Below are 25,221 nucleotides of genomic sequence, written 5' to 3'. Positions count from 1 at the left end.
ACGCAGGTGCTGAGATTCTATAAATCATGAAAAGATCTTATAAAGCTCTTATTTCTTAGCTCTTCAGTGCCTAACACAGTGCCTGGCAGTCAACGAGTGCTGAATGAATGAATGAACGAATGAATGAATGACAGGAGTCACTGGTCCACCATGGAAATGCTAATATCGCTTTATTCTCTCTCTTTTGTTTCTGAGGAAGAGTGCTTTTCTGGGCCCTTCTCTGTCTTTTTATAGAATCTCCAGCCTCCCCCCAACCTCCTCCACCATTTTCTGGCTTTCCCTAACTGTATCAGGACTCCAGAAGCAGGTATTCAAATTAGTACCGTCCCCGATGGACCCCCTTACCTCTCACAGAGCCTGCAGCGGTCAAGACAGCCCTCTCACTGCAGCCCCATTTTCACAGAAGGGCGCGGCTCAGTCAGACATTTCCTCCCATGGGAGCAGTTCGCCCTGTGGGCTCTTGTTCTAGAGGACAGAACCCAACCCTGGCCTGTACTTAGGTGTGGTCAAGGCTATCAAAAATAAGCACATGAGTGAGAGCCCTGATAGGGCGATGCCAGAAAATGAGCTATTAGATAACAAAGCTGCAGCTTTACCAAGATGTGGCCAGTGGTGACTGGACCTCTACGTCGACAGTGCACCCGGGTGGGGACTCATGGAGCCTGAAGGCAGGCTGTTTAAAAGGCCTCTCAGCAAAACCGGGACCTGAACCCTGACTTTCCTGCCTGTGATCCACTGCTTGCCTTGAAACGCCAACTGTAAGTAATCAGAGAGAGACAGATAGACGGACAGAGAATGTATTTGTAGTTTTCCTCTGGCTTAGTCCTTTAAAAGAACTGGATTAAAATATTGAACATAAAATATGCCGTTAATTTTGAAAGGTGACTGGGATTGTTAGCTTCCTAAAAGACAAGAGTAACTTTCAGATGACCTTGACTAATGAGGAAAATGTTTTTAAAAAGTGATACTACTCCACACTCTGAACTATCAAATTACCCTTTGCCCTTAATATAATGAGACCCCAGGCTGAGTAAATAATTTTCCTAGAGGTTAAGGTGGGTTATAACTTTCAAAGATGTGGCCCAGAGCTCACTCGGGCATTGGGGGAGGGGTCTCGGGGGTGGGCTGGGCTGTGAGAAAGCAGCGAGGCCCTTTGCCCCAAGACGTGCAGCCTGGAGGTCTGTCCTCACGGAAGTGGCCGGCTTGGAATACTTTTCACACTGCACCAGCCCCACAACTCTGCACTCACCAGGAGGCAGCCAGAGAAGACAGGCTCAAAACACGCAGTGGTGGGCATTCAAGTCCCGGACTGGGAGAGCAGCCCGCTGGGTTCAAAGCCCAGCTCTGCTGCTGTGGTCCGGGTCTCCTCAAATGTCCCAGTGCTGTCATGACAGGGAGCAGCCTCACCAGCCACCTCACAGGGCTGCTAGAGACCTAAGGAAAATAGTAAACATGTGAAGTTCCTAGAACAGTGCCAGTCACATAGTGAGACATTATAATTACAGTATCATTAATACCACAAAAAGGGAAAGGAAGCTGCTAAATAACAGAGTAAGGTAGTTTCTTTACTGGAATGTGGACACCTTGACAACCAGTGTCGGTAGTGTCAAAATGAGACCCTCGCGTGGGCTGACATCAGGCAGAAGCCTAGAGACAAGACAACAGGCAAGCCGAGCCCGCTGTGTCCGGGATGGCCCGGGACTGCAACAGTTTCTGGAGAGAAGCATATCAGAGTGAGAAGTCCTGGGAGAACTGAGGCAGAAGAAACAGAGGCCGCCACCATGACCCTGCCATGGGCTCCAGCAAAGTGCCAGAGCCCAGGAGTGAGCCACCGGGTCAAAATCATTCACACTCTGCCTGCTGAGATGCGCCAACCTTGAGCCTGCTCCAGGGAGTTTCTTCCTCAGAAGTCAGAAAGTCTGCCTCGTAAGGGACCCTCCACACCTGTCGCTGTGAAACTACCCCTGCCCTCTGAGGAACGCATGTAAAGCCTGCCAAGTGCATTTGGATACATCCTGCAGTTCTGCCTGTGCTTTGCTTTTGGATGCAGAGCTGAGAAGCATTAAGAAAACAAAAATCTGTTCAGAAGAAAAATATCATTTTATTCAGATTTTACAAAGGAACATAAATTTGGTAGAAAAGGTGAAACAGAGAAAAGTAGAAAGAAAAGAAAAAGCAACTGTATTGGATTCCAGCTTCTCATTATCACCAAAATCTGATGTATCCTGACTTTTTAATTTTAGATATTCTGGTGTTTGGGTAGCAGTGTTGAGTGGTGATTTAATTTTTAGTTGAATTTATTTAAATGGATGCACTCGATTAATTGGTTTAATTCACGTCTCTGGTAATTACTGATGCTGGCGTCTGCAGGTATTGATTGCTGTATCACTGCTCGTGAAGGACCTGTTCAAGGCTTGTGCCCACTTTTCTGTTGGCGGTCAGTCTTTTCCTCATCGTGTTATAGCAGTTATTCGTGTAACCTAGATATGAGGTTCTTGACCGTTTGTACACCACAAATGAAAAATGTGTACACCTCCCACTTTGTGGCTTGCCTTTTTAATCTATTAATAGCGTTCCTGATGAACAGAGTTCTTCATTTTAATTAAATCCAATTTGTGATTGTTTTCCTCTATAGTGAGCTATAGTGGGTAGTTGTCTTAATCTGTTTAGTAAATGTTGATCTTCTTGAAGGTCATGAAAAAGCGTTGCTTTGCCTCCCACGGATTTGTCATCCTTTTTGCCCTGGGTGATGGAGCCGCCAAAGATTACTCAAAGCCCATCCCTTCTGAGCAGTGAGAAGCCCCGAAAAGGGCTTAATTGCCCAGAACCCTCAAGAGACAGGCATTCCTTCCATTTGGGAATTAACCATGAATTTGGGTTCTCTTCCCACATTTATTCTCCAGACCAGGAAGTTACAGGAAGAGAACATAGGTGGGGTTTTTGCTAAGTATAGTTTAATAAGTTTAACAATAGAAGATGGCAACATTCAGTAAGACAAGGAAGGTGACATTCCATAATGCAATTTGCAACAAATGCTTGATTTTAGCAAACATTCCCTTCTTCCAGCACTTTCCCAGTATCGTTACATATCAATCAGTAATCCATCTGTCTTTGAGCCAGCAACTTTGCTGTGTTACAATTCTTTACCTTACAACAGGGAGTATAGCCTGGGGAAATTTTCCTGTCCTTTGAAAGGTAAATATTTGAAACTGAAAGGCTTTGGAAAACAAGGCCCTGTGAAATATATTTGCTTTATGCATACTCCCAAAAAAGTATTTTCTTATGTTTCCATCTAAATGTTACCGTCCTTCCTCTCACATTCAGATCTATAGTCCACCCAGAAGTGATTTTTATGAATGGTGTGCAGTGGGAAGAGGACTCACCTTTTTCCCAGTGGGATGTCCAGTTGACCCAGCACAGTTTATTGGAAAGGTCGCCCTCTCCACCTTCTATTGTGGTACCTCCACCATCACCAGTCAGGTGGCTGTCTACATGTGAGTCTGTTCTGGCCTCTCTTTTCTGTTTCATTGGTCTATTGTCTATCCTTGCACAAACACCACGCTGCCTTAATTAAGGTACTTCTGTAACAAATCTTGACATGAGGTAGTGCACATTCCCCAGATCTGCTCTTCTTCAAGATTACCTTGATTCTTGGCTCTTTGTGTTTCCATATAAATTTTTGAATCAGCTTGTCAGTTCTACTCTAGGAAAAAAAAATCTGCTGAGACTGGATAAGAATTTCATTAAATCTATAGATCAATTTAAAGAAAATTGACATCTTAACACTATTGATTTCTCCAGTGTATGAACATGGTATATCCCTTCATTTAGTTGGATATTTTTTAACTTTCTCTCAATTAGGTTTTTTAGCTTTTCAGGTACCATTTCACACATCCTATGTAAGATTTATTCCTAGTCGTCTGTTGCTTTGTGTTGCTGTTTTAAGTGGTATCATTCTAACATTTCTAATCTCTGCTGTTGCTGGTACATAGTGTGGGTGAGTGAACTGGCACAATCACTTTGGAAAATTGACAATCCCTCCTAATGCTGAAATATCTGCACACCGAACCCAGCAGACAAATGTAGTGCTCCGCCCAGAACCCCCAGGCTTACTTTTTACCCTTTTGCAGTACAATGGATAAATAAAGCAAAAAAAAATTGGCAAAAATAACCCCAAGCCCCAAACCACTACTAAATGTAGCAACATGAATGACTTTCACCAACAAAAAGTTGAACCAAATAAAACCGCCATTTTGAAGGGCAAATAATAGTTGGATACCAGCAACTTCATCAGGTTCAATAGAATATAGTGCTCGAAAACAGGCAACACTGCTCAGTAAAATTAGAAGGAAGCCTCGGGTGGCTTCTGAAGGGAGGAAGTGACTAAGGGAATGTGTGAAAGACTTCTGGGCTGTAGACGATGTCCCTTCTCTCGAGCTGGGTGCTCATGTCCAGCTGTGGTCATATTGTGAAAATTCATCAAGCTGTACACCTTTCTGTGTGTGTGCTACCTACATAACTTACAGAGTTTAAAAAATAGGACTCTTCTTGCCTTGCTTGTGATTTAGGTACCAATACAATAAACACTAATTAGCAAAATAAGTATGAGATAGAATTTCCATATCCAGAATTTAAAAGTAAATCATCAAGAAATTGCTCCTTGCTTCTTGGAACTCTCACTGAGGTTAAAAATATAAGACAGTATTGGGGTGTGGAAACAAAAGAGCACGTGGGAAGAGACCACTGTGGGGGAGTGTGCGTGTGCTGGGGGTCCCCACACAGGCTGACGGAGGGGTGGGCAGAATGCTCCCTCCTACATCTTCAGCCCACAGAGCACAGAAGCGCAGATGTCAGGGGAGATGATTGGGGCACTCTGCGTCGGGGGGCCTTGTGGACTCCAGGCTCGGAGCCTCACTGAGGAGGTCTCGAGAACCAGACAGGACTGTGGGGTTGGCATTACCTGCACGCCTGGGTGGTCAAGACAAGGATGTCTTGGTGTTTCCATGAACCAGTGTGGGCCACTTGGAAGAGGCCCCAGCAGGGCTGCCCGACGGTGAACTGGGAGCTGAGGGGAGAGACTCTGGCTGGGATATCTGCACCCAAGGCACAGGAATGGCCAGGCAGTGTGCCCCAGGCCTGCGAATCTCCAAAGAGGAAGCCAATGTGTCCCACAAGAAAGACTCAGCTAGAGACACCTGCAAGGTCAGAGGTCTCATAAATCCCACTGCTGTATCAGCAACTTCTTAACCCCTTCCCTCTACTCCCTTTAACATTTGTGGCACTGGTAGTGTCCAAATCTGGAGCTAGCGAGTGGAGACAGAGAAGGGGGCACAAAGAAAGCGGAGCCCAGTCCCATCCTTTGGCTTAAATCCAGGCCTTATAGAGGGAGGGGTCAGGAGAGGTCTCACCTCTAACAAAAACTGAACCATTTAGCCAAGATTAAATCTAACTGCAGAATCACCACCGCTCTCCTTTACAGTAGCAGTAGTTCTGTCAAGTAACTAAGGGACGTGGTAACTGCTCAACGTCCCACCCTGACTAGAGGAATATCATCCCCACTGAGTGATACTGGAGAAGCAACAGGAGACAGCCTGTCACACGTGACAAGTGGTGGTCCCCTTCCCATCACCTCCCCACCTCCAGAGTGACACGATTCCATCCAAGTGATGAGTATGGCTGACAGGAGGGTACAGGCTTTGATGTGTCATTTTTCCCTGTAGGTGTAGACAAGCAAAGCAGTTTTTGTGAAGATCGGAGCATACTGAATACATTATTTTGTAATATACTGTTTCACCCACTATATTATCAGTTATTCACTGTCCTAAAACATGTATAAAACATTACCTACTAATTTGGGAAATTCTAAAAGCATGTTGGGACTATGAAAAGAACTGGTAGTTACTGGTCACGAGACTGCTTTTCTCTGCTTTAGAATGGCGCACTTATTGTCCTCCAGGTGACAGCAGGGACCCAGAAACTTGCACAGGAAGTCCCCAGTTAAAAGTTGATTGTGTTCAGAGCACACTTTCAATCTTTTGAGACTTGAAAGACATTTTTTCCCAGAAACAATGCTGAAACGAGTACCAGGCTCTCGAGCCTAGAACAGAAGCCTGCAGCAAACTCAGGAAGCAGCTGAAACACCAGGCTCTCCAAGGGAACCGGAAGGGAAAAGCAATGCTGTCAGATGCATTAGTAAACAGAACAAGAGAGAATTACATTTATCTTCAATGTTGGTGCCTTAGGAGAAAAAGCCAGCTGAGTTAGAGAAAATGGTAGGCAGCGTCGAGAACTTCTGGGAATGTTTTGAAAGAAACTTATGGCTGTTTTTTCAAAGTTTCAAAAACTGTTAGTACTGTGTTGTGGGTTGAATTGTGTCCCCACCCTAAAATGTTGAAGTCTTAACTCTCAGTACCTGTGACTGTGACCTCATTTGGAAATAGCGTCTTTGCAGATGATCAAGTTTAGAGGAGTCGTTAGGTGAGTCCTAATCCAATATGACCTGGGTCCTTATAAAAAGTGGGAATCTGGACACGGACACGCACGGAGGGAGAATGCCACGTGAGGATGAGGCAGAGACCAGGGAGATGACAACAAACCCTGAGGAACCCGGAGAGAGGCCTGGGTGGACTCTTCCTCACAGCCCCCAGAAGGAACCCCCCGCCCACACCTCGATCTCAGACTTCTCCCCCCACAACTGTGAAACAGGACGTTCCTGTCGTTCAAGCCACCCGGTCTGTGGTGCTTTACGCAGCAGCTCTAGGAAACTGACTCGGAGCGAGTCTTCGTTATTTCTAGCTCTGCTTCCCGTCTCAGGGCTCCTCTGCTTCTTAGTACTAGAACCCGGGCCACATCCACATCCAGGGCCACAGCCACAGCCACCAGCCATGGCTGGAGGGGGCCGGGCTGCAAATGGAATGACGGGGAGGAGAAGAGGAAAGAGAGGAGACAGAAGTGAGGGAGAGAAAGATTTGATCCATCATTCCCTGGGTGAGGGGACAAGGAAAAGGAGGCAGGGAGTTAAAGCCAATGAGCACAGCTAAGCGAGAAACGTGGCCCAAGAGACGTCTAATTACGTGGACTGTCGATGGTCAAAAACAGAAGTAGCAACGACCACAACAGAAACAGGGCGCACGGGCCAGGAGAGCACTGAGCAGTTCCAGGTCTGCTGAGCAAGTTCCCTGAGGTTAGGAGCAGCCGGACTCGCATGGCCAGCACTGCAGGGTCTGGACACGTCGGAAGCCTGTGTCTGGGGGAAGGGCCTTTGCTCCCTCTCTCCTCGGGCGGCCACCGAGACACAGAAACTGTCCTCTGTGCCAGTGGCACAGGTAGCTTGACTGCTTTCCCAGGTGTAACTGTGATCGGACCCCTCAAAAAACTCTCCCAGGAGGCAGCGGCAGCGTTGGTCTTGCAGGTGGGCAGAAGTTGCCATGAAGAATTTCCCCTAACTACAAAGTGGGCAGGCTTTACCTGGTTCTTGGAAACAGCTCAGAAATGTCTAGAAGGGCATGAATTGGGAATCAGGGAAAATCCATGTGCTGGGCCAGAGTGAGATGAGGACGGAGCCTAGGCCCAGAGCTGAAGCAGGCACTCAGGGCCCCAGGGAGAGTTCTCCTCACATTCCCCACCTTGGCCCCATCCGCCCAATGAGACCCAGTGCTGGTGGGAATTAAAGTTTCTGTTTCGTTCGCTCTTCATTCATTTGATAAACATATTAATCCAGTTGAGTGGGTAAACAGTGCAGAGCTATTCACTGACATCATACGATGCAGCCCATCCTGATTGGACATAAGACATGATCCTAAAAAGAAACGGTACAGGAAGACTTGGAGCTACTCTCCACCTAAGTGACAGTATCATAGCTAGGACAACTGAGGCACTGGGAAACTGGGTGATTTGCTATTCAAGTAAAAAAGAACTCAAAATGGATTAAGGACTTAAATTTCAGTCCTGAAGCTATACAACTACTTGAAGAAAACATAGGGGAAATGCTTCAAGACATTGGGCTGGGAAAATATTTTATGGAGAAGACTTCTAAAGCAGGGGCAACAAAAACAAAAATAGACAAATGGGACTCCATCAAACTAAAAAGCTGCACAGCACAGGAAAGAATCAACAGAGTGAAGAGACAACCTTCCAAGTGGGCAAATGAAAACTACAGTGAGGTATCATCTCGCCCAGTTAGAATGGCTACATCAAAAGGAGAGAAGAACAAATGCTGGGGAGGGTGTGGGGAAAAGCGAACTCACACACTGTTGGTGAGAATGTGAGTTACTACAGCCATTATGATCAACAGTCTGGAGGTGCCTCAAAGAATAAAAATAGAACTGTCATAGGACTCAGCAATGTCACTACTGGGTATATACCCAAAGGAAGTGAAGTCAGTGTGTGGAAGAGACATCTGCACTCCCATGTTCATTGCAGCATTACTCACAATAGCCAAGATCAACCTCAGTGTCTAACGACAGATGAATGGATAAACAACACGCAGCATATATGCACCGTGGAATACTACTCAGCCATAAAAAGGGTAAAATCCTGTCATTTGCAGCAACGTGGATGAGCCTGGAAGACATTATGAGTGAAACAAGTGAAGCACAAAAAGATAAATACTGCATGTTCTCACTCATATGTGGGAGCTAGAAAAAGTGAGCTCATAGAAGCAGAGAGTAGAATTATGGGTGTTAGAGGCTGAGGGTAGTGGGGTAGGGAGAGGTTGGTTAACAGATACAGAATTACATCTAGATAGGAAGAATAAGTTCTAGTATTCGATAGTAGTGCTAGTTGTCCATAGTAAGCAATAATTTACTGTAAAATTTCGAGTGGCTAGAAGAGAAGAATTCAAATGTTCTTGACACAAAGAAATAATAAATGTTTGTGGTGACAGATATGCTAATTAGTCTGATTCGATCATCTCACAGTGTATACATGTATTGAAATATTACTCTGTACCTCATAAAATGCACAAATATTGTGTCAAGTAAAAAGTAAAATAAAAGTAAAAAGAGATAATTGTAGTAAAGAAGGGCAAATTAATCATAAGGATAAAATAGTGTAGGATTCAACGTATATAAAATGTCCATAAAAGGCAAATTTATAGAGACACAAAGTAGATTAGTGGCTGCCTAAAGCTGGGGATAGGAGGAATGAGGGGTGACCACGAATGGTACAGAGTTTCCTTATGGGGTTGATGAAAATGTTCTAAAATTGATTGTGCTGATGGACACACAATTTTAAAAACAATGAACTGTACGCCTTAAATGGGTGAAGTGTATGGTGTGTGAATTAGATCTCAACAAAAGTGTTGATTTTTAAAGGCATGCGATCGCTTACAGCAGAGGTTACTTTCAGCTGGAGCCTGAGGACAGGCTTCAAGGAAAAGATGTTTCAGAGTTGAAGCATTTGACTCCGTGGAAACAGATTAAGTGCCTTTTTGGCAGGAGAACAAGCATGAAGCAGGGAGGCAGGAAATTATGAGATGCATAGAGGAAACAGTAAGTTACGCAGGTCGGTGGAGATGCTGTCACATTCAAGAAGGTTTGAGTTCCAGGTGACAACATCCAGACTTTGGGCCATAAAAACCCAGGGGAACGTGTGCTCTGACCGAGTTCAATTTATATGCTGAACGTATGGGAGACCCGAACGGAAGAGACACAAGTAAGGAGAGCCACAAAAGGGTCACGCAAAGTGCCGCTCATCTGCTTTGATTGTGGAGGAAGCAGGAATGAGCAGCGGTTACTAACTGGGATCGTGGGGACTGTGGGTTACACGCTGCCGTTTACAGTTGCACTCAATAAATATATGCTAAATGAACGATTGACTTGTTAAGTAGGGGGCCCACGTGGTGTTCGGTGGTGGAAGGTGGCAGCGACTGCAGAGGGATGCCACGGGCTCTGCCGGGGGCTCCGCTGTCTGCAGCACCCTAGCAGACAGCTGAAATGAGGGACTTGGCCTACAGAGTGATGCTGACTTAGCGCTAAGAACTTGTGTCAGCCAACTGGGGCTTACCACACTGGGATAAGTGGAACTGGGAAAAGAGCAGAAAGAAGAAAATGTAGACTGTGATTAAAAAAGAAAAACCCCTTTGGGACATCAGTTTGATTTTTCTGGGTAGCCAGGAACACCAGGGAATATAATCTGCCTCCACGAAAGTAGACTTTTGCACGACAAGGCAAGGTGTAAAAAGACACTTGCCTAAGCGCTGGACATCTCTTCGGCCCTCTCTGCATTTATGTGCGTGCATACAGTTTGGGGAGAAAGGAAAGAAGCCCCAGCATTTGTAAGCACTTACTATATGCTGGGCGAGGTGTTTTCATTAACATTGTTGTTTCTCATCTGAAAGCATCAGTTGGAGACAGGTAGTGCTACCATACTTCAGAGATGCAGAAGGTGAACCTCAGGCTGAGGAGCCAGGAGAAGGGGGCGAAGGAAGGAGCAGGAGCGTATTGGGAGCTGCATGCACTGGTCCTGCAGTCGACCTGCCAGTTCCCCCTAAATTCCCCCCAGTTTTAGAATCTCTGCCAGACAGAAGAGGGAGGAGCCTGAGCAAAGAGAGAGGCAGTCTCCCAGCCGAGATTAGTGGTGGCAGAGAGGAAGGAGCAGGATGCATCTGCCTGCACGTGTTCCTGCAAACAGCCTGCAGTCCGCGGGAGCTACAGGCAGCTGAGATTTGCAGCACATCTGCAGGCCGAGGGATCGCCGCACCCACACCGCCAGCAGTTCTCCCTCCTCAGGACAGAACACGGGGTTTGTGTCTGTTGTCCCTATTCTCCCAGCAGTGTCCCTTGCTGATGCTGAGAGCCTCCCAAAGTGCTTCTGGCCCAGAGGCAATTTGAGCTTTTGCCATCGTCACTCCCTTGGAATGTTCTTTCTGTGCCCACTGACCCTTGGTCTGGTAGGACTTTGGGCTGCTGACTTTCAGCTGGAACTTGAAGGTAAGAATGCAGCTTCAAAGAAATGCTGTGCTTAACTCGGTTTATTTTTTAAATCTTTACTCTGGTCATGAGGTGTTACTGTATAGACAGATTAACTCAAGCTGGGAAAGATCCAAAGGAATCTGAAAAAGTAACATAAAAGACATTTGTGTCCCAGAGACACCAGCCTAACAATGATAGACCCAGAAATTCAGGACCCTGATGGCAATCACCTCGAAAAGCTGCTTCGCCCATAATACAGTCTCTCTCTTCCACCTGACTTTTTCCCAAATGCCCTCCCTCACCAGGTGCCAGCTCCCCCTCTCCCGCCAGGACTTCTGTCCACGAGGGCCCTCCTTTCACCCCAGCCATTGGCTGAGACACGCTCTCAGTTTGAAGAGGGGGCACGTCCTGGTGGGAGGCTGGACATACAAGCAAGGAATGGTAAACGGTGGGGTGAGAACTATAAAATTTACACACAGAATAGTGTGGAATCCCTTGGAAGGAGCAATTATTTCTGGCCATGGAGTCAAGGATGGCTTCACGAAGGAGGCCACATGAGCTGGCCTGAAAAGATGGAAAAGCTTCCAGCTGCCGCTCAAGGGGCAATTTCTGTGTCCAGGGGCACAACTCTGCAAGGACAGCAGCCATGCGTCCCTGTGGCCCCACTGTGGAGAGGCTGTGGGAGGGTGAGAAGGGCTTGCGATTTCTCCTCTGCTCCTGCCACACTGTCCGGCTGCCTCGACTCTGCTGCGCCTCTTCCCCGAGCCTGGTTCCATCACGGCCCGGCCCATGCAGGCCTCGGACAGAGCCGCAGGTGGAACCCAACACTCCAGACCGTCCAAGCGCTTTCACCTCTCTGGTCCTCAGCACAGAGCCTTCTGGTGGTGCCTCCTTTTCTGCCCCACCCTACACGCCATGCACTTCTGTCACTGTACTTACTCTTAACTCACACTCTAGGGGATCGCCCAGACACTCGGCACCACCCAGCCACCCAGAGCAAGGTGCCTAATCATCATCTCCAGGTCAGAGCCACACATGCACCTGCCCGGGGGCCTCCAAGCAGATGCCAGCCCACGCCTCAGACTCTACCCTCCACATTGGACTCACCGTCCACCCACCCCCACCACATCACAGCCCATGTGTTATTAAGTGCTGTTGACTTTACCTCCCAAAGGTCTCTTAAGTCCACTTACTGCTCTGTGTCCGCACCAATACACGCCTGAGTAAGGCATGGCCACCAACCCTCAGCTGAATTACCACAGCACCCTCCTGACCCCCTTCCTCTCTGGGTAAGTCTCCACTCCAACCCTTCTTTACCCTCCACCTGCAGTGATCTTTCAAAAGTGCAAATAACTTGGCTTAAACTCCTGCTGTGCTTAGGCAAAAACGCATACTCCTTAAAGGCACATAAAACACCTTTCGATTCCTCCACCCCATTTCTGGAGAGCCCTCCCCTGCCCCAAAGCTCTAAGCTCCAGAACTTTGTCCACCAGGGGCACACCTTGCTCCTGTGCACTGCTAGGCCCCCCCACGAGCCTCCCTCCATCTGAATGCTCTGGCCCCTGCCCACGCTACCCTCTAGATTCCATAGGCTGAATTCACATTTTATTGCTAAATATATCACAAACACAGAAACCACACCATGCAAATATACAGCTTATACATCATTAAACAGCAAATGCCCTGAGCCAGCACCCAGGTCAGGATGTCCCTAGAACCTTGCCAACCTCCTCAAAAGCCCCAGGTGCTCCCCGTCCCCCAGACAGGGCTCCTCCTTTTAGAAGTACCCACTGTCCTGACATTTAGGACGGACACTTTCTTACTACTCTTTATAGTTTTCTCACCTAAGTGAACACCTCTGTTCATAATAGTCTAGATATGCCTGTTTTGGTGGTTGTTTAATTTGCCCTTTTAGGTTATTTTTTTTAACCTTTACGTTCCTCTCCAATTTATGAAATAATTTCCGTGCAATTTATTTGCAGGAAGTGTATTGTTGTCCTATAGACTTTCACATGGTCTAGATGTTGTTGATTTCATTGCTGTGCTGTAGTCACACATTCCTCTGTTCTCTGCATTTTCTGGAAATTGGTGTGGATCCAGATTCTGGTGCAATGTTTTCAGCCGGACCAATGTCTTCAGTGTTTATAAAGGGAATGTAAGTCTTCACTAAGAGGTACACAGTATTCAATGTCTAATAATCTTTCTTTCCGTGATGTTAGGAGCCACGAGGGTTAAATGCCTAGGTTCCTTAAATCATTAAGGGCTGCAAAGGGACATTACAATTCTGTAATTTATTGTTTATTTATTTGTTGGAATGATTCTGTAAAAAGACATGTAATTTCATGGACTATTCGGTTATGCAGTGGTACAATTAATATAGGACAGTCAAGACAACTGATTAAATTGTTCCCTTTATTTACCAGTTTTCAAAAGAAATAGTTGGTTTTTGAGCTTCACCAAAGGTATCTGTATCAGTTTGCTAGGGCTGCCACAGCAAAATACTACAGACCAGGGAACTTAAACAACAGAAATTTATTTTCTCACAGTTCTGGAGGCTGGAAGTCCAAGATCAAGGTGCCTGCAGGGTTGGTTACTCCTGAGGACCCTCTCCTTGCCTTGCAGACCACCACCTTCTCACTATGTCCTCACAAGGCCTTTTCTCTGGATGTGTGCACCCCTGGTATCTCCTTGTGGGTTCTAATCTACTCTTCTAAGAACACCAGTCAGATTGGATTAGGCTTCACCCTAATGGACTTGTTTTAACTTGATCACTCCTTTAAAGGCTCTATCAGCAAATACAGTCACCCTCTGAGGTCCTATGTGTTAGAGCTTCAGCATTTGAATGGGGTGGGTGGGCGGGGACACCATTCAGTCCATGAAAGTATCCAATGAGTTTTTTGTAATGTGTGTGTCTGTGCATATGAATAAATCTTTTTCTATTGCTACCATAATAAATTATCACAAATTTAGCAGCTTATAACAACACGAGTTTATTATCTCACACTCTATAAGTCAGAAGGCAGAAGAGCTGTCGCTGGGTAGAGTCAAGGTGTTGGCAGGGCTGTGTTCCTTTCTGGAGGCTCTGGAGAAGAATCCCTGCCAGGCTCATTCTGGGTGTTGGCAGCATTTGGTTTCCTGTGGCTGTAGGACTGAGGGTCTGTTTCCTTGTCGGCTGTTGGGTGTGGTTCCTTCTCAGCTTTCAGAAGCCAGGCTTTGGCTCAGCATCTCCCTGTCTGCAGGCCACCAGCAGCAGGTGAGTTGCTCTCGGGCTTCCGTTCTCTCTGGCCTCTTCCACTGCATTGTTCTGTCTGGATCTTCTGTTCCTCGTCCCCTTTTAAGTGCCCTAGTGGTGACAGTAGGATCTCCTGCATAGTCCAGGACTATCTCATTGCCTTAAGGTCCTTCAGGTGGATTCCATCTGCAAAGTCCCTTTTCTATGCAGTGCAACCTATTAGACATTAGGACGTGGATGGCTTTGGGAGCCGTTATTCTTCCTATCACACTATGCATTTGAAACAAACAGAAACACATGAAAATGCTAATTTCTGTGTGATGGATATTTGCTTGTACATTTGGGTTTAGTCCAAAATTTCTGCAATATATACATTTAGACTCACAGTTAAAAACTACAGGCAATTTTTCAAGAAACAACATGGCATTCATAGACAGATATTGGCTGAGGTTCTGGGCAAATTATTGATCAAGTGACTCTCAGCATACTCACAGTTAAAAGACTGATAATCATTCTTTCCTAATAAAATTGTGATATGCATTAATTGAGATAAGAATAGTCTGCAAGGACCTAATGTAGAAGGCCTGCAGGAAATGTTCCTTCTCTTTCCTGCTGTCTTGAAATAGATCATACCATAATCTCAGGAGTATCATTCAAACTCTACCTTCTTTGACAAATTATAAATAACAGCTGCTTCTTATGTTTAAAGTTCTTTCAGAAACAATTTGCCTTTCATTTCTGAAAACAGTCATTGTCCTAATCTGCTCGGCCCACTCTGGGAGCTTGAGCATGAGCACTGGCCTTGCTCAGCAGGGCGCCCACATCTCTCACTCATCCCGTGGAGCGGCTGGGCCAGATTCTTTTATTCAATTTTCAGCAGTCATTCGCTGTTCCATGTTCTGTAAGGACCCTTTCATCTCTAAAGTTGTACCACTCATATTATGCAAGAGTTAAAATGAGTGAAAGTATATAAGGCACTCAGCCTGGCACATGGAACAGTAAAGTGTTCAATAAATGTTCGGTTTTAACTATTATCATTTCATTATCAGCACTAGTAGTAAATGTCATCTGGAATCCCAGTACCAATTACTCTTGGATAATAGTGGCCCACACTTCTTGCTTTCCTCTCCTTGCACATTTAATAAGTCTTCTCTCAATGTGTCAACAAACAACCACCACAACAACCTGATGCAAAGATGGGCAAAGGACCCGAACAGACATTTCACCAGAGAGGAGGCGCAAAAGGCCAGTGAGCTCACAAGGAGATGCTAACCAGCGTTAGTCATCAGGCAAACGCAAATGAAAGCCACCAGGAGATATCATCTCACACCTGTTAGGATGGCTGTTACCAAAAACAAAAAATAGGGCTGGCCAGGTAGCTTGGTTGGTTAGAGAGTGGTGCTAGTAATGCCAAAGTCCAGGGTTCCATTCCTGTATCAGCTAGCTTCCAAAAACAAAACAAAACAAAAACACCAAACACCCAGAAAATAACAAGTGCTTGTGACAATTTGGAGAGATCGGGACCCTTGTGCGCTGCTAGTGGGAACGTAAAATGATACAGCTGCTGTGGAAAACAGTGTGCGCTTCCTCAAAATATGAAACATAGAACTAGCATTTGATCCGGCAGTTCCTCTCTGGGCATATACCCCAAAGGGTGGAAAGCAGGATCTCAAGTAGATATTTGCACACCTGTGTTCATAGCAGCATGATTCACAATAGCCAAGTGCCCACGGATGGATGAATGGATCAACGAAATGTGGTATATGCACACATGGAATATTGTTCGGTCTTAGAGGAAAATCTGTCACATGCTCCAACATGGATGGATCTTGAACACATTAAGCAAGTAAAATAAGCCGTTGACAGTCGGGCAAGCATTGTGTGACTCTTCTTATATAAAACATCTGGAGACCATAGACACAGAAAGGACAATGGTGGTGGCCGGAGGCTAGGGGAGGAGGAAGGGGAGTTATTGTTTAAAGGAGACAGAGTTTCCATTCGAGAAGGTGGGAAAGTTCTGCAGGTGGGTGGTGGTGATGGTGGAACAGCAGTGTGGATGTCCTTAATCCCACGAGACTGCACACCTGAAAGTGGTCACGATGTCCATTTTATGTTATGTGTATTTTACTGCAATTTTTAAAAAAAGGTCTCCTTTATTCTCTTCCCTAGTGACCTCACCCCGTCCACATACCCTGAGACATAATGGCCCTGACCACAGTGGTGGGGAAACAGACTCAACTGAGCGAGGTGGCGGGGATCCCCCTGCAGGCTGCCGCTGTGGACAACTGGAGCCAGATCCAGAGCTTTGAGGCCCAGCCGGACGATCTCCTCATCTGCACCTACCCTAAGTCAGGTATGTGGGGCAGGGAGAGCAAAGACCACGACCTGCTGAGCCCGCGCAAGGTTCTCACACGGGCTAGAATTCCCTGACAGAAAACCTGCTCCTCCTTGCTCCTCGGCGGGGCTGGAGCTCAGTGTGCCCGCATCCCCAGTGTGCCCGCATCCCCAGTGTGCCCGCATGCCCAGTGTGCCCGCATGCCCGGGTTCCCAGGCGAGGCACACACAGCTCCAGAGGCCCCTGCCTGCCGTCCCCGCTGTACACTGCTCTTGGGGGTGCATGCCCCACCTGTGTGGCTTCACTGCCCACTGAGATCCGAAGGGTGCCCCGCATGGACATCCATCTGTCCTGGCTGTTGGGTCCGGACCTGAGGGGAGGTTGAGGCAAGCAGCAGTGTCCACGTCCCTGCGTTTACTCAGCACGCTGCAGGAGGATCGTCTAACAGGTTTCTGCCTCTCATTCTTCCCTCTGGGCCTCAGGGACAACGTGGATTCAGGAAATTGTGGACATGATTGAACAGAATGGGGACGTGGAGAAATGCCAGAGAGCCCTCATCCAGCACCGCCACCCTCTCATCGAGTGGGCTCGGCCGCCCCTGCCCTCCGGTAAGAGCTCCTCCCGCACCCTCTCCCCTCTCTTCCGTCCTCATCTGGACTTGGAGCAATTGTTGAAGGAGGTCTGACAAATCCCTACAAATGCCTTGAGATAGAAAGTCCCAGATCTGATGCAGGTAAGATACTGGTACCTGGGCCGGGGTGTGTCCCCAAGTCAGGATATCCTTGAAGCATCGACTCTTCCTTATGCTCCTACCTGCCCAGCCCCTGGCTCCTGACTGTGTAGCGACCTCTGGCTGTGCAGCCAGTGCTTGGTGCCCCCCTGCACTGAACTATCTGTGGAGCTCTGACCCCACACAGGCTTCCCTCTGCTTGCTGGACTGTGATCCCACTCCACGTGCAATCAGGCTTCGTGTCTGGTCTTCTGCTGCATGAGCAGCAGGATGGCATCATGATTAAGGGTGACCGGAGCTTAAATCCTGACTCCATCACACGCTCATGACCTTTAGCAAGGTACCCAACCCCTCTGTGCTACAGCGTCCTCAGCTGCAAAATGTCAATAGAATTAGCACCCACCTCAAAAGGCTGTTGAGAGGATTAAGTGAATTTAGTGTATGTAAAAAGCTTGAAGCAGCACCTGGTGTATAGAACATACTAAGTGTTGAGTATCGTTACTAGGCACCTCTCCAGGCTAAATCCCTTGGCCCAAGACCCCTTATGTTCCCCAGGTCATCCAAGCCCAGCTTTGGATCTTATTTCTGCATCCTGCCCTGGCACCGTTGTCTTACCTGTGACAATGTGGGAGTTTAAAGAAAGAGGAAAAGCCTAAGCAAGATTTCTAATGCAGTGTCCTTGGCAGTGGGAAGCAGAGTGTACAATCACTAGGTCAGCACGAAAACCAGGATAGAGCTCCCCTCGAGTCAACCCTTGCTGCTGTAGAACTTCATGAAAGGACAGTAGCCCGTCACCCAGCTTGGCATGTCATATGCCTTTATGGAGCAAGGTGCCCTGTATTCAAAATGATGATGACGAAAGTCATCGGCTTTGGTGCAGAGGGATTTTTACCCATAAATTATGGGTTGGGGTCCGAATTCAAGAGTGCCACCTAACAGCATCAATTCACCCCAGATCTGTCTTGGAGTGGGTTTAGTTCTCAGTGTTTGCTGGGCTCGCTCCTGGTGTTATGTGCACAAGGTTCTGATTCCTCCACTGGAGGGCGGCTGCTTAGAAAGACTGTGTGTGTCTCCCTGATCTGTGTTGCCGGTTCCCCCTGCTCAGTTTAACACAAGGATCACACAGAGCAAGTGCAATAAGGGTCTTGAACGAGAAGCAGAAATCATGACTCAGCCCCAGCCAGTGCCCCTGTCCTGAGAGATGGAAGAAGAGGCTGCACATGGGCTGCACGTGGGCGGCGCTGGCGGGCAGGAAGGTGAGAGCAGCCTGCTCTGTGATCCTGGCAGCTCTGCCCCGGCTAGACGTCAGGTGTCCATTCTCGACTTCCACTGCCTCCTCCTTAAACGACAGACAGACTACATCAGCTGTGAGCTCCCTTCCAGCTCTCAGGATGTGCGGTCCGCAGAGCGAAGGTGATATTAACAATCCCATCGTGAAACCCCAAGAGAAAGTCACCAGACAAGCGCAGAGACAGGCGGGTGATGGGATATTCCGGACGGTGCCTGGACCATGAGGTCCCATGCAGGGCTTGCTCTGTGCCGATGTTTCCTCCCGAATTATTTTAAAGGTGTAGAACAAGCCAAAGCGATGCCCCCTCCACGGACCCTAAGAACCCACCTTCCCGCTCAGCTGTTGCCACCATCCTTCTGGGAAAACAGCTGCAAGGTAAGATGCGACAGCCCCCAGCGACGGCAACGGCAGGGAGTGTGGGGTGCCCAGGCGAGTCCTCCAGACCCAGCTCAGAACGTGCTCCATCGTGCTGGCCTCTCCACTGGCTCTGCAGTGCTGGGAGTGCTTCAGCAGTAAGAGAAACGTGCAGTTCTGCACTCAGCAGGATGTTCACCTGCACAGTTCAAATAAGACGTGGTGGCAGAAGCCAGGCTGCACTGTTGGAGAGGACAGAGACACGGGGAGGGTCAGTGTCAGCTGCTCCTTCAGTGCGTCTGGCTGTGAAAGGAAGGGGAGAGGATGGGCCCTGGGCTGCAGGCTGAGGGGAGATTCTGTGATAGACCAGGGAGGGACGAGCGAGTGCAGGAAACCTGAAGATGGCCCAAAAGGGGAGGTGGATGAACAGGTGCAGCAGTGTTCTGCAGGGGCTGTGGCCTCAGCCTCTGGTAGACTCTGGGCTCCCCGTTTATGTATTCTGGGACCGTATTTATTATGCTCCCAGCACCTCATAAGCTCTGGCACATGGAGAGTGTTAGAAATGCACTTGCTGAAGGACCGAGAGACGAGGGGCTGTGCAGTGAGTGAGGTCAGGGCACACGCTGAGCCACCAGCCGTGGTAAGAGTGGGGCTCTGGGTTCTCAGAGGTGGGAATGAAGTGTGAAGAAGGCTAGAAGATCTATTTCTGGAGGACAGGGGGGCCCTTGGGGGACTCACGTCAAATGACGGGAGTCCTTTTGGTAAAGTTGGACAAGGGGGCGAGACTTCCATCTCCAGGACACGGCAGACTAGATATCCTGAAACCCTTCTGTGCAGAACACCCACCAATATCACCTAACACATCACGCTTCCTTTTCAACACGTACCTGAGATCAAAATAAAGTCAGGAAAGTCCCTAAGTTCCCCAAATGAAAAGGGCAATGAACCTTAGGGAGGCAGACTGGGACTGGAGCTGTCCTGGGGGATCTGACGACCGTGACATTCCAGCATCCTGAGTTTTCAGGTCTGCACATGGATAGGGTCAAAGCACCAGGAACTAAGGAACCACTGGAGAGCAACATCCTCATGGATGGGTGGGGGGCAAAGGCAGAACCCAGGGACCCTCTCTGATGGGACCTAGCTCTCAGCTCCCTTGAGAATGCATAGCCACAGGCTTTCTCTCTTAAGGGATCAAGATTCAGACTGGCACTCCTTGCATTGTCCAAAAACCCACAAGCTGAGAAATTAGCATAAGGTGGTCCCCATTGCCTGTGTCTGCAGTTTCCCGGCAGAAACAAACACGGATGCTTTTTGGAGGGATGCAGCTTCAACTCAGGCCCCACACGTTCCCTTGAGAGTTCTGCAGTGCACAAGGGAACAGACACCATGAGAGAGAGTCTGCAGACAGAACAAACAGCAGAGTTAGACCTCAAAACGTCAGACAATACAATTATCAACTATAGAAAGAAGAGAATGTTTGAGTTTGTTAAAGGAATGAAAGATTGAATAAAAAATACAATAAAGGAATAAGATACTACTTTTAGAAACAGAATTATTAGGTAAATAAATGGCATTCCTATAACTGAAATCATATGCAATCATTGAGATTCAAATTGCCAGACTAGGCTGCCATGCTGAACAGATACAGCTGAACAGAGAATCAGTGAACTTGAGAGCAAGTGGGGTGAAGGCATGAGCAGAGAGGAGAGTCTGTGGCTGGAGGTTAGAAATGAGAAAGGGCGAAGAAATTAGCAAAGTGACTGTCGAGTAGCACTGGAGGGAAAGACAATGCCAGGTCAAAAACTTTCAGAATCCAGGTGGATTTTTCAATATCAACTTTCTGTAAAACTTTCCTCACTGGTGCTCGGCAGCTTGGTAAGCCAGAGAAGAGAATGTTAAGCAGCCCTGACCTCTCCTCATTAGATGCCAGTAGCACCGCCACCCACAGCTGTGACTACCCAAAATATCTCCAGACATTACCACATGCCTCTCGTGGGCATAACCATTCCCAACTGAGAGCCACTGCATTAAGGTGAAAATCGGCACAGCGTTGAAATACCTGGTCAGGGATCGGGGACGGCTAGTTAAGAAGCCACTTCGGGTTTGATGCTGTAAAATGTGCATTGAGAGGAAGAAATCAAGAAGTCAAACTTGGTTACAGTGAAAGGCTGGGAGGGCCGAGGGATGAGAGGTTGTGGCGAAACCTAGAGATGCTCTGTAGGGCAGAGCTACAGTGTCTGGAGGTGGACACCGCTGGAGTTGAGGAGGCAGGAGAAAAACAGCAGCTGTTTTCTTGCTCCGTGGCCCGACTCTTAACCATGAAGCCATCCTGCTTCTCTGGGACACCTAGATGAGGGCATTAGCAGGGTCGTCCACATGCGTGTGGAAGTTTCTTAGTCGGATGGCAGGTCAGACTGTTTAGAGAAAGATTTTGCTCCAGAGACCAAAGGGGCAACCAGGGGTTAGCTAATTGATTAACTAATTAATAGGACCGAGTTGGAAATAGAGAGCAGAATGGGCAGTGAAGCAGGGACATCCCGAGGAGAGGGAGGTCACGGGTGGCACTGCCAGTGTGGCAGAGCCGAGCCCTGTGCGCAGCCACCGTCGGGACGGCTCCACCTGGGTGGGCTCTGTGAAAACCTGCTTTTTACACTCTCTTCCACCCACCTGTCTTCTTGCCCCAAAGTTCCTCTATGTAGCTCGAAATGCCAAAGACTGTATGGTTTCCTACTACCATTTCCAAAGGATGAATCAAGTGCTTCCCGACCCTGGTACCTGGGAAGAGTACTTCGAAACCTTCATCAGTGGAAAAGGTAAAGCACAATCCTCCGCACCCTTGCGTCTCACTGCAGCTCGGCTGAGTCCAGGGAATCACCTAGAATGCTCTGACTCCTAGGATGTCCTGCGTCTCGTCAGGCAAGTCCCACCACAGATGGGATGGGGCGGGGCAGGCTGGCTGCTTTCACAGTGTGTGCCCACAGCCCTTGGCAAACATCTCCCCCAATTAGAAAGCTTTGTTCTGGGTCACCTGACCTATAGCACTACCCTCATTCCCATTGTCAGGGCAAGTGGGATTGCACATAATAAACATGAAACCACGGTAGGCAGCTTGTTTTGGTCAATTACCCCAAGGCTGTCCCAATCCCCACCACCTCAAAAACAAACCGATCGGGATCCTCAGGAGCTGTCTGGTCCAGAATTTGCTTTTCCCTCTGCACTTTCCTGGTGCACTTAGGTAAATAAAACCCCAATTGCCTGAGGGTTTTGTGAGATTCCTAAGCAGCTGTTCTGTTTCCTGTGTCTGTGCAGTGGGCTGGGGTTCCTGGTTTGACCACGTGAAAGGATGGTGGGAGATGAAAGACAGATACCAGATTCTCTTCCTCCTCTTCGAGGACATAAAGAGGGTGAGTCAAGGCCGTTGAGAAGAAGCGCTTCAGGCCCAGGTGCAGAGAGATCTGAAGCTGTTCCGGGGCTGTGCTTCGGGGAGGGTGCCGTTCTGATACTCTCCTGCCTTCCAATCCAATGTCGCCCTCACCACAGGACCCAAAGCATGAGATTCAGAAGGTGATGCGGTTCATGGGAAAGAACTTGGATGAGGCCGTGCTAGATAAAATTGTCCAGGAGACGTCATTTGAGAAAATGAAAGAAAATCCCATGACGAACCGTTCTACGGTTCCCAAATCTATCCTGGACCAGTCCATTTCCCCTTTCATGAGAAAAGGTTAGTGGAGCCTCTTTACCAACACTCAGCTTGTCTGACACATACTGCCTGCCTCTTAGCAAGACGACACTGACTTTCATGAATTCCAAGACAACGTGTTTATGACTCTTCATAACAGCTGCTTCTAGCAAGGCTGGGGATTGCGTCCCGTGGTAGGAGAGGGCTCTCTGGGCTGTCACTCTGGTGCTTGGTTGCAAGGAACGGAGTCCCTCATACTAACTCTAATGCCAGGGGCTTGTAGTGAGGATTCACAGTCAACAGTAAAGGAAGTCTCGCAGATAACTAGAACAGGAGCCGCTCTTGGTCCAGACCTCCTGGGACCCGTGGATCTAAGGGTCCGGGACCTCGGCAGCAGGAGGTTGTGCCCCTTGTTCTAAAGCCACACCACGTACGGGACTGGCTGCTCTGCCTGTGACCATAACACATGCCTTCCTCCCTGGCCAGTTTGCTGTCTCTCTACTTGTGATACCTTTTTCCTGTTCTGCAGCTTCTGCTGACTCAGTTTCTGCTCAGAGCTAAGTCTCCACCGTGGCCCACACCTGCTCTGCACCAAGATTTTCAGCTAAACTGCTGCTGAGAACTGCCTCATTCTCTCAATATTTCTTAGTTCCATTTCCCAGAAGAGGAATTCTAATTGGCCCAGATAATGTTTTTCTTAAAAAAGACTATCATTTTTTGGATTTAAAAAGTAGTATGTGTCATTGTTTAAATTTAAATCAATATAGAATTATATTTTTAAAAAAATTTCTCCCCACCAAAACTCCACTCTGAAGAAGTAACCACCAACAGTAGGGAAGTTCCTTCCCTCTCTGTTTTATAAATAATTTTTTTAATATTTCACAGCAGTGCATCCATGGTGTGTATAAGGCTTTGTAACATTTTTTCTTCTTCCTCATTTTTTTTGCATGTGATTGAATTTATTTCATTGCATTTTCTAACTTACAACAACAACCCATGCTACTACAGCATGCCAGACAATTCCACCTCTTTTCTCTTTGGATAATCAGTTATGATTTGGCATTATCCTGTCTTCAGGCCCACACATACCTACCTTTCTATACATCTTCTTCTTGGGGCTCATACACACATGAAATATGTGTGTGTGTGTGTGTGTATCAGGATAAAAGCTTGCTCCTTCCAACATAAAATGTGGTTATAGTATGCAACTTTGCTTGCCAGAATGTGAGACATCCCTCCAGGGCAAGGCACGTAGATTCATGTACCTCACTGTTTTTAGTGGTCTCTTGTGATACCAAAGTACGGATTATTATTATTCATTCAACTATTCCCCTAATGATAGACACTACAGTTAGCATAGTTTCAATTTTTGTCTTTATTATTTCCTGACGCTTTTATTTCTGTTGCATAATTTATCAGAAGAGACATTGGTGGAACAAAGGGTCTTTCCCCTATTTAAAATTATTTTAAGGCACTGCTGGATGAAAAATAGCATCTTATTCATATTCTCAAATTCTTTTTTATTTAGGTGTAATCTATATACCAAAACTGCAGAAATCTTAAGTGCACAGTTCCACAAGTTTTGATAAATGTTATGCCCATTCTACCAGCACCCCGATCAAGATATCAAACATTTTTGTCACCCCAGAAAGTTCCCTCTCATGCCCCTTTCCTGTCACTCTCTACCCTCAGAGTCAACCACTATTCTAATTTCTATCATGGTGGACAGATTATACCTGTTCTTGGACTTCCGATAAATGGAATCATTCAGATGTATTTTCTTGTGTGTCTTTTGCTCAGCATGTTTGGAGATTCCTCCCTGTGTTTCTGTGTCCATGGTCCATTCTTCCTTATGTCTCTGTAGCAGTCCACTGTGTGCATACGCCACACATGGAGCAGGTCGTGCCAAGCTATCAGCTCCCATGGCTCAGATGTCCAGTCGATAGAGAAGCCTGTCGCCTTCATAGAGTCCCCGGGGCTGCTTCTCAGAGCACAGAGCTGCAGCAGCTGGGTGTCAACAAAGGGAAGTTGGGTGAGGTGGGCGTGTGACAGGCCAGGTCCAGCACACGCACTCCACTGCTTTACTTAGGGACACCGAGCCTTTCAATCAGAGTGACGCTCTTGTCTGGGCTTCCCTCTTCTAGGAACAGTGGGGGATTGGAAAAACCACTTCACTGTGGCTCAGAATGAGAGGTTTGATGAAATCTACAGGAAAAAAATGGAAGGAATCTCCATAAACTTCTGCATGGAACTCTGAGCAGGATGTAAATAAAAAGGTGGACAGCAAGAACGCAGACGCTATCTTCAGTCTTTTAGCCCCACCCCAAGGAATCTCTGAAAGCACATTGTAAATGCATACAATTGTGGTACAGACTGTCTCTGTGATTATTAACAGTATGTCACAACCTCATTTTAAAAAAGGAATTGTGTCTAATGCCTATTTTCTCAACTATTCTCTCCAAAGCAGGAAATAAGATGGCTAAATAAAATATAAAACTTGAATACTAATTTCTGGAACAGGTATCCTGGTTTTCTAGTCTATCGTACTTTAAGTACAAATATCAGGTTACATCTATATTAAGAACATGAAATTTCTAACGTCTGTCCTGGCCATTCAGGGAACTCTGGGATTCTGTGTCATCAGTATCAGAAGGGACACTTGGTGGGCAGCCCTGGTGCAGCCAGCC

The 25,221-nt window shown here is 47.3% G+C and overlaps 1 protein-coding gene across 1 annotated transcript; it reads left to right on the top strand.

Annotated features, from left to right (window-relative positions):
* Positions 1-668: 668 nt before the first annotated feature.
* Positions 669-24,825, top strand: LOC134369867 (sulfotransferase 1C2). The gene is made up of 8 exons (XM_063086646.1): positions 669-758; positions 16,315-16,498; positions 16,963-17,088; positions 18,779-18,876; positions 21,542-21,668; positions 22,165-22,259; positions 22,396-22,576; positions 24,679-24,825. Exons 2-8 carry the CDS (start codon positions 16,348-16,350, stop codon positions 24,789-24,791), a joined length of 891 nt encoding a protein of 296 aa, XP_062942716.1. The 5' UTR covers positions 669-758; positions 16,315-16,347; the 3' UTR covers positions 24,792-24,825.
* Positions 24,826-25,221: the final 396 nt, after the last annotated feature.

This window comes from Cynocephalus volans, chromosome 2 (assembly GCF_027409185.1).
Source record: "Cynocephalus volans isolate mCynVol1 chromosome 2, mCynVol1.pri, whole genome shotgun sequence".
Taxonomy (NCBI): Eukaryota; Metazoa; Chordata; class Mammalia; order Dermoptera; family Cynocephalidae; genus Cynocephalus; species Cynocephalus volans.
This window is presented reverse-complemented; position numbering and strand designations above follow the sequence as displayed.

Bases quoted from the DNA above. Each gene is read 5' to 3' on its own strand.
- LOC134369867 (XM_063086646.1), top strand. From the start codon at position 16,348: ATGGCCCTGACCACAGTGGTGGGGAAACAGACTCAACTGAGCGAGGTG. The intron at 17,089-18,778 runs GTAAGAGCTCCT...ATTATTTTAAAG, and splicing joins TCGGCCGCCCCTGCCCTCCG to GTGTAGAACAAGCCAAAGCG. The intron at 22,260-22,395 runs GTGAGTCAAGGC...CCCTCACCACAG, and splicing joins TCTTCGAGGACATAAAGAGG to GACCCAAAGCATGAGATTCA.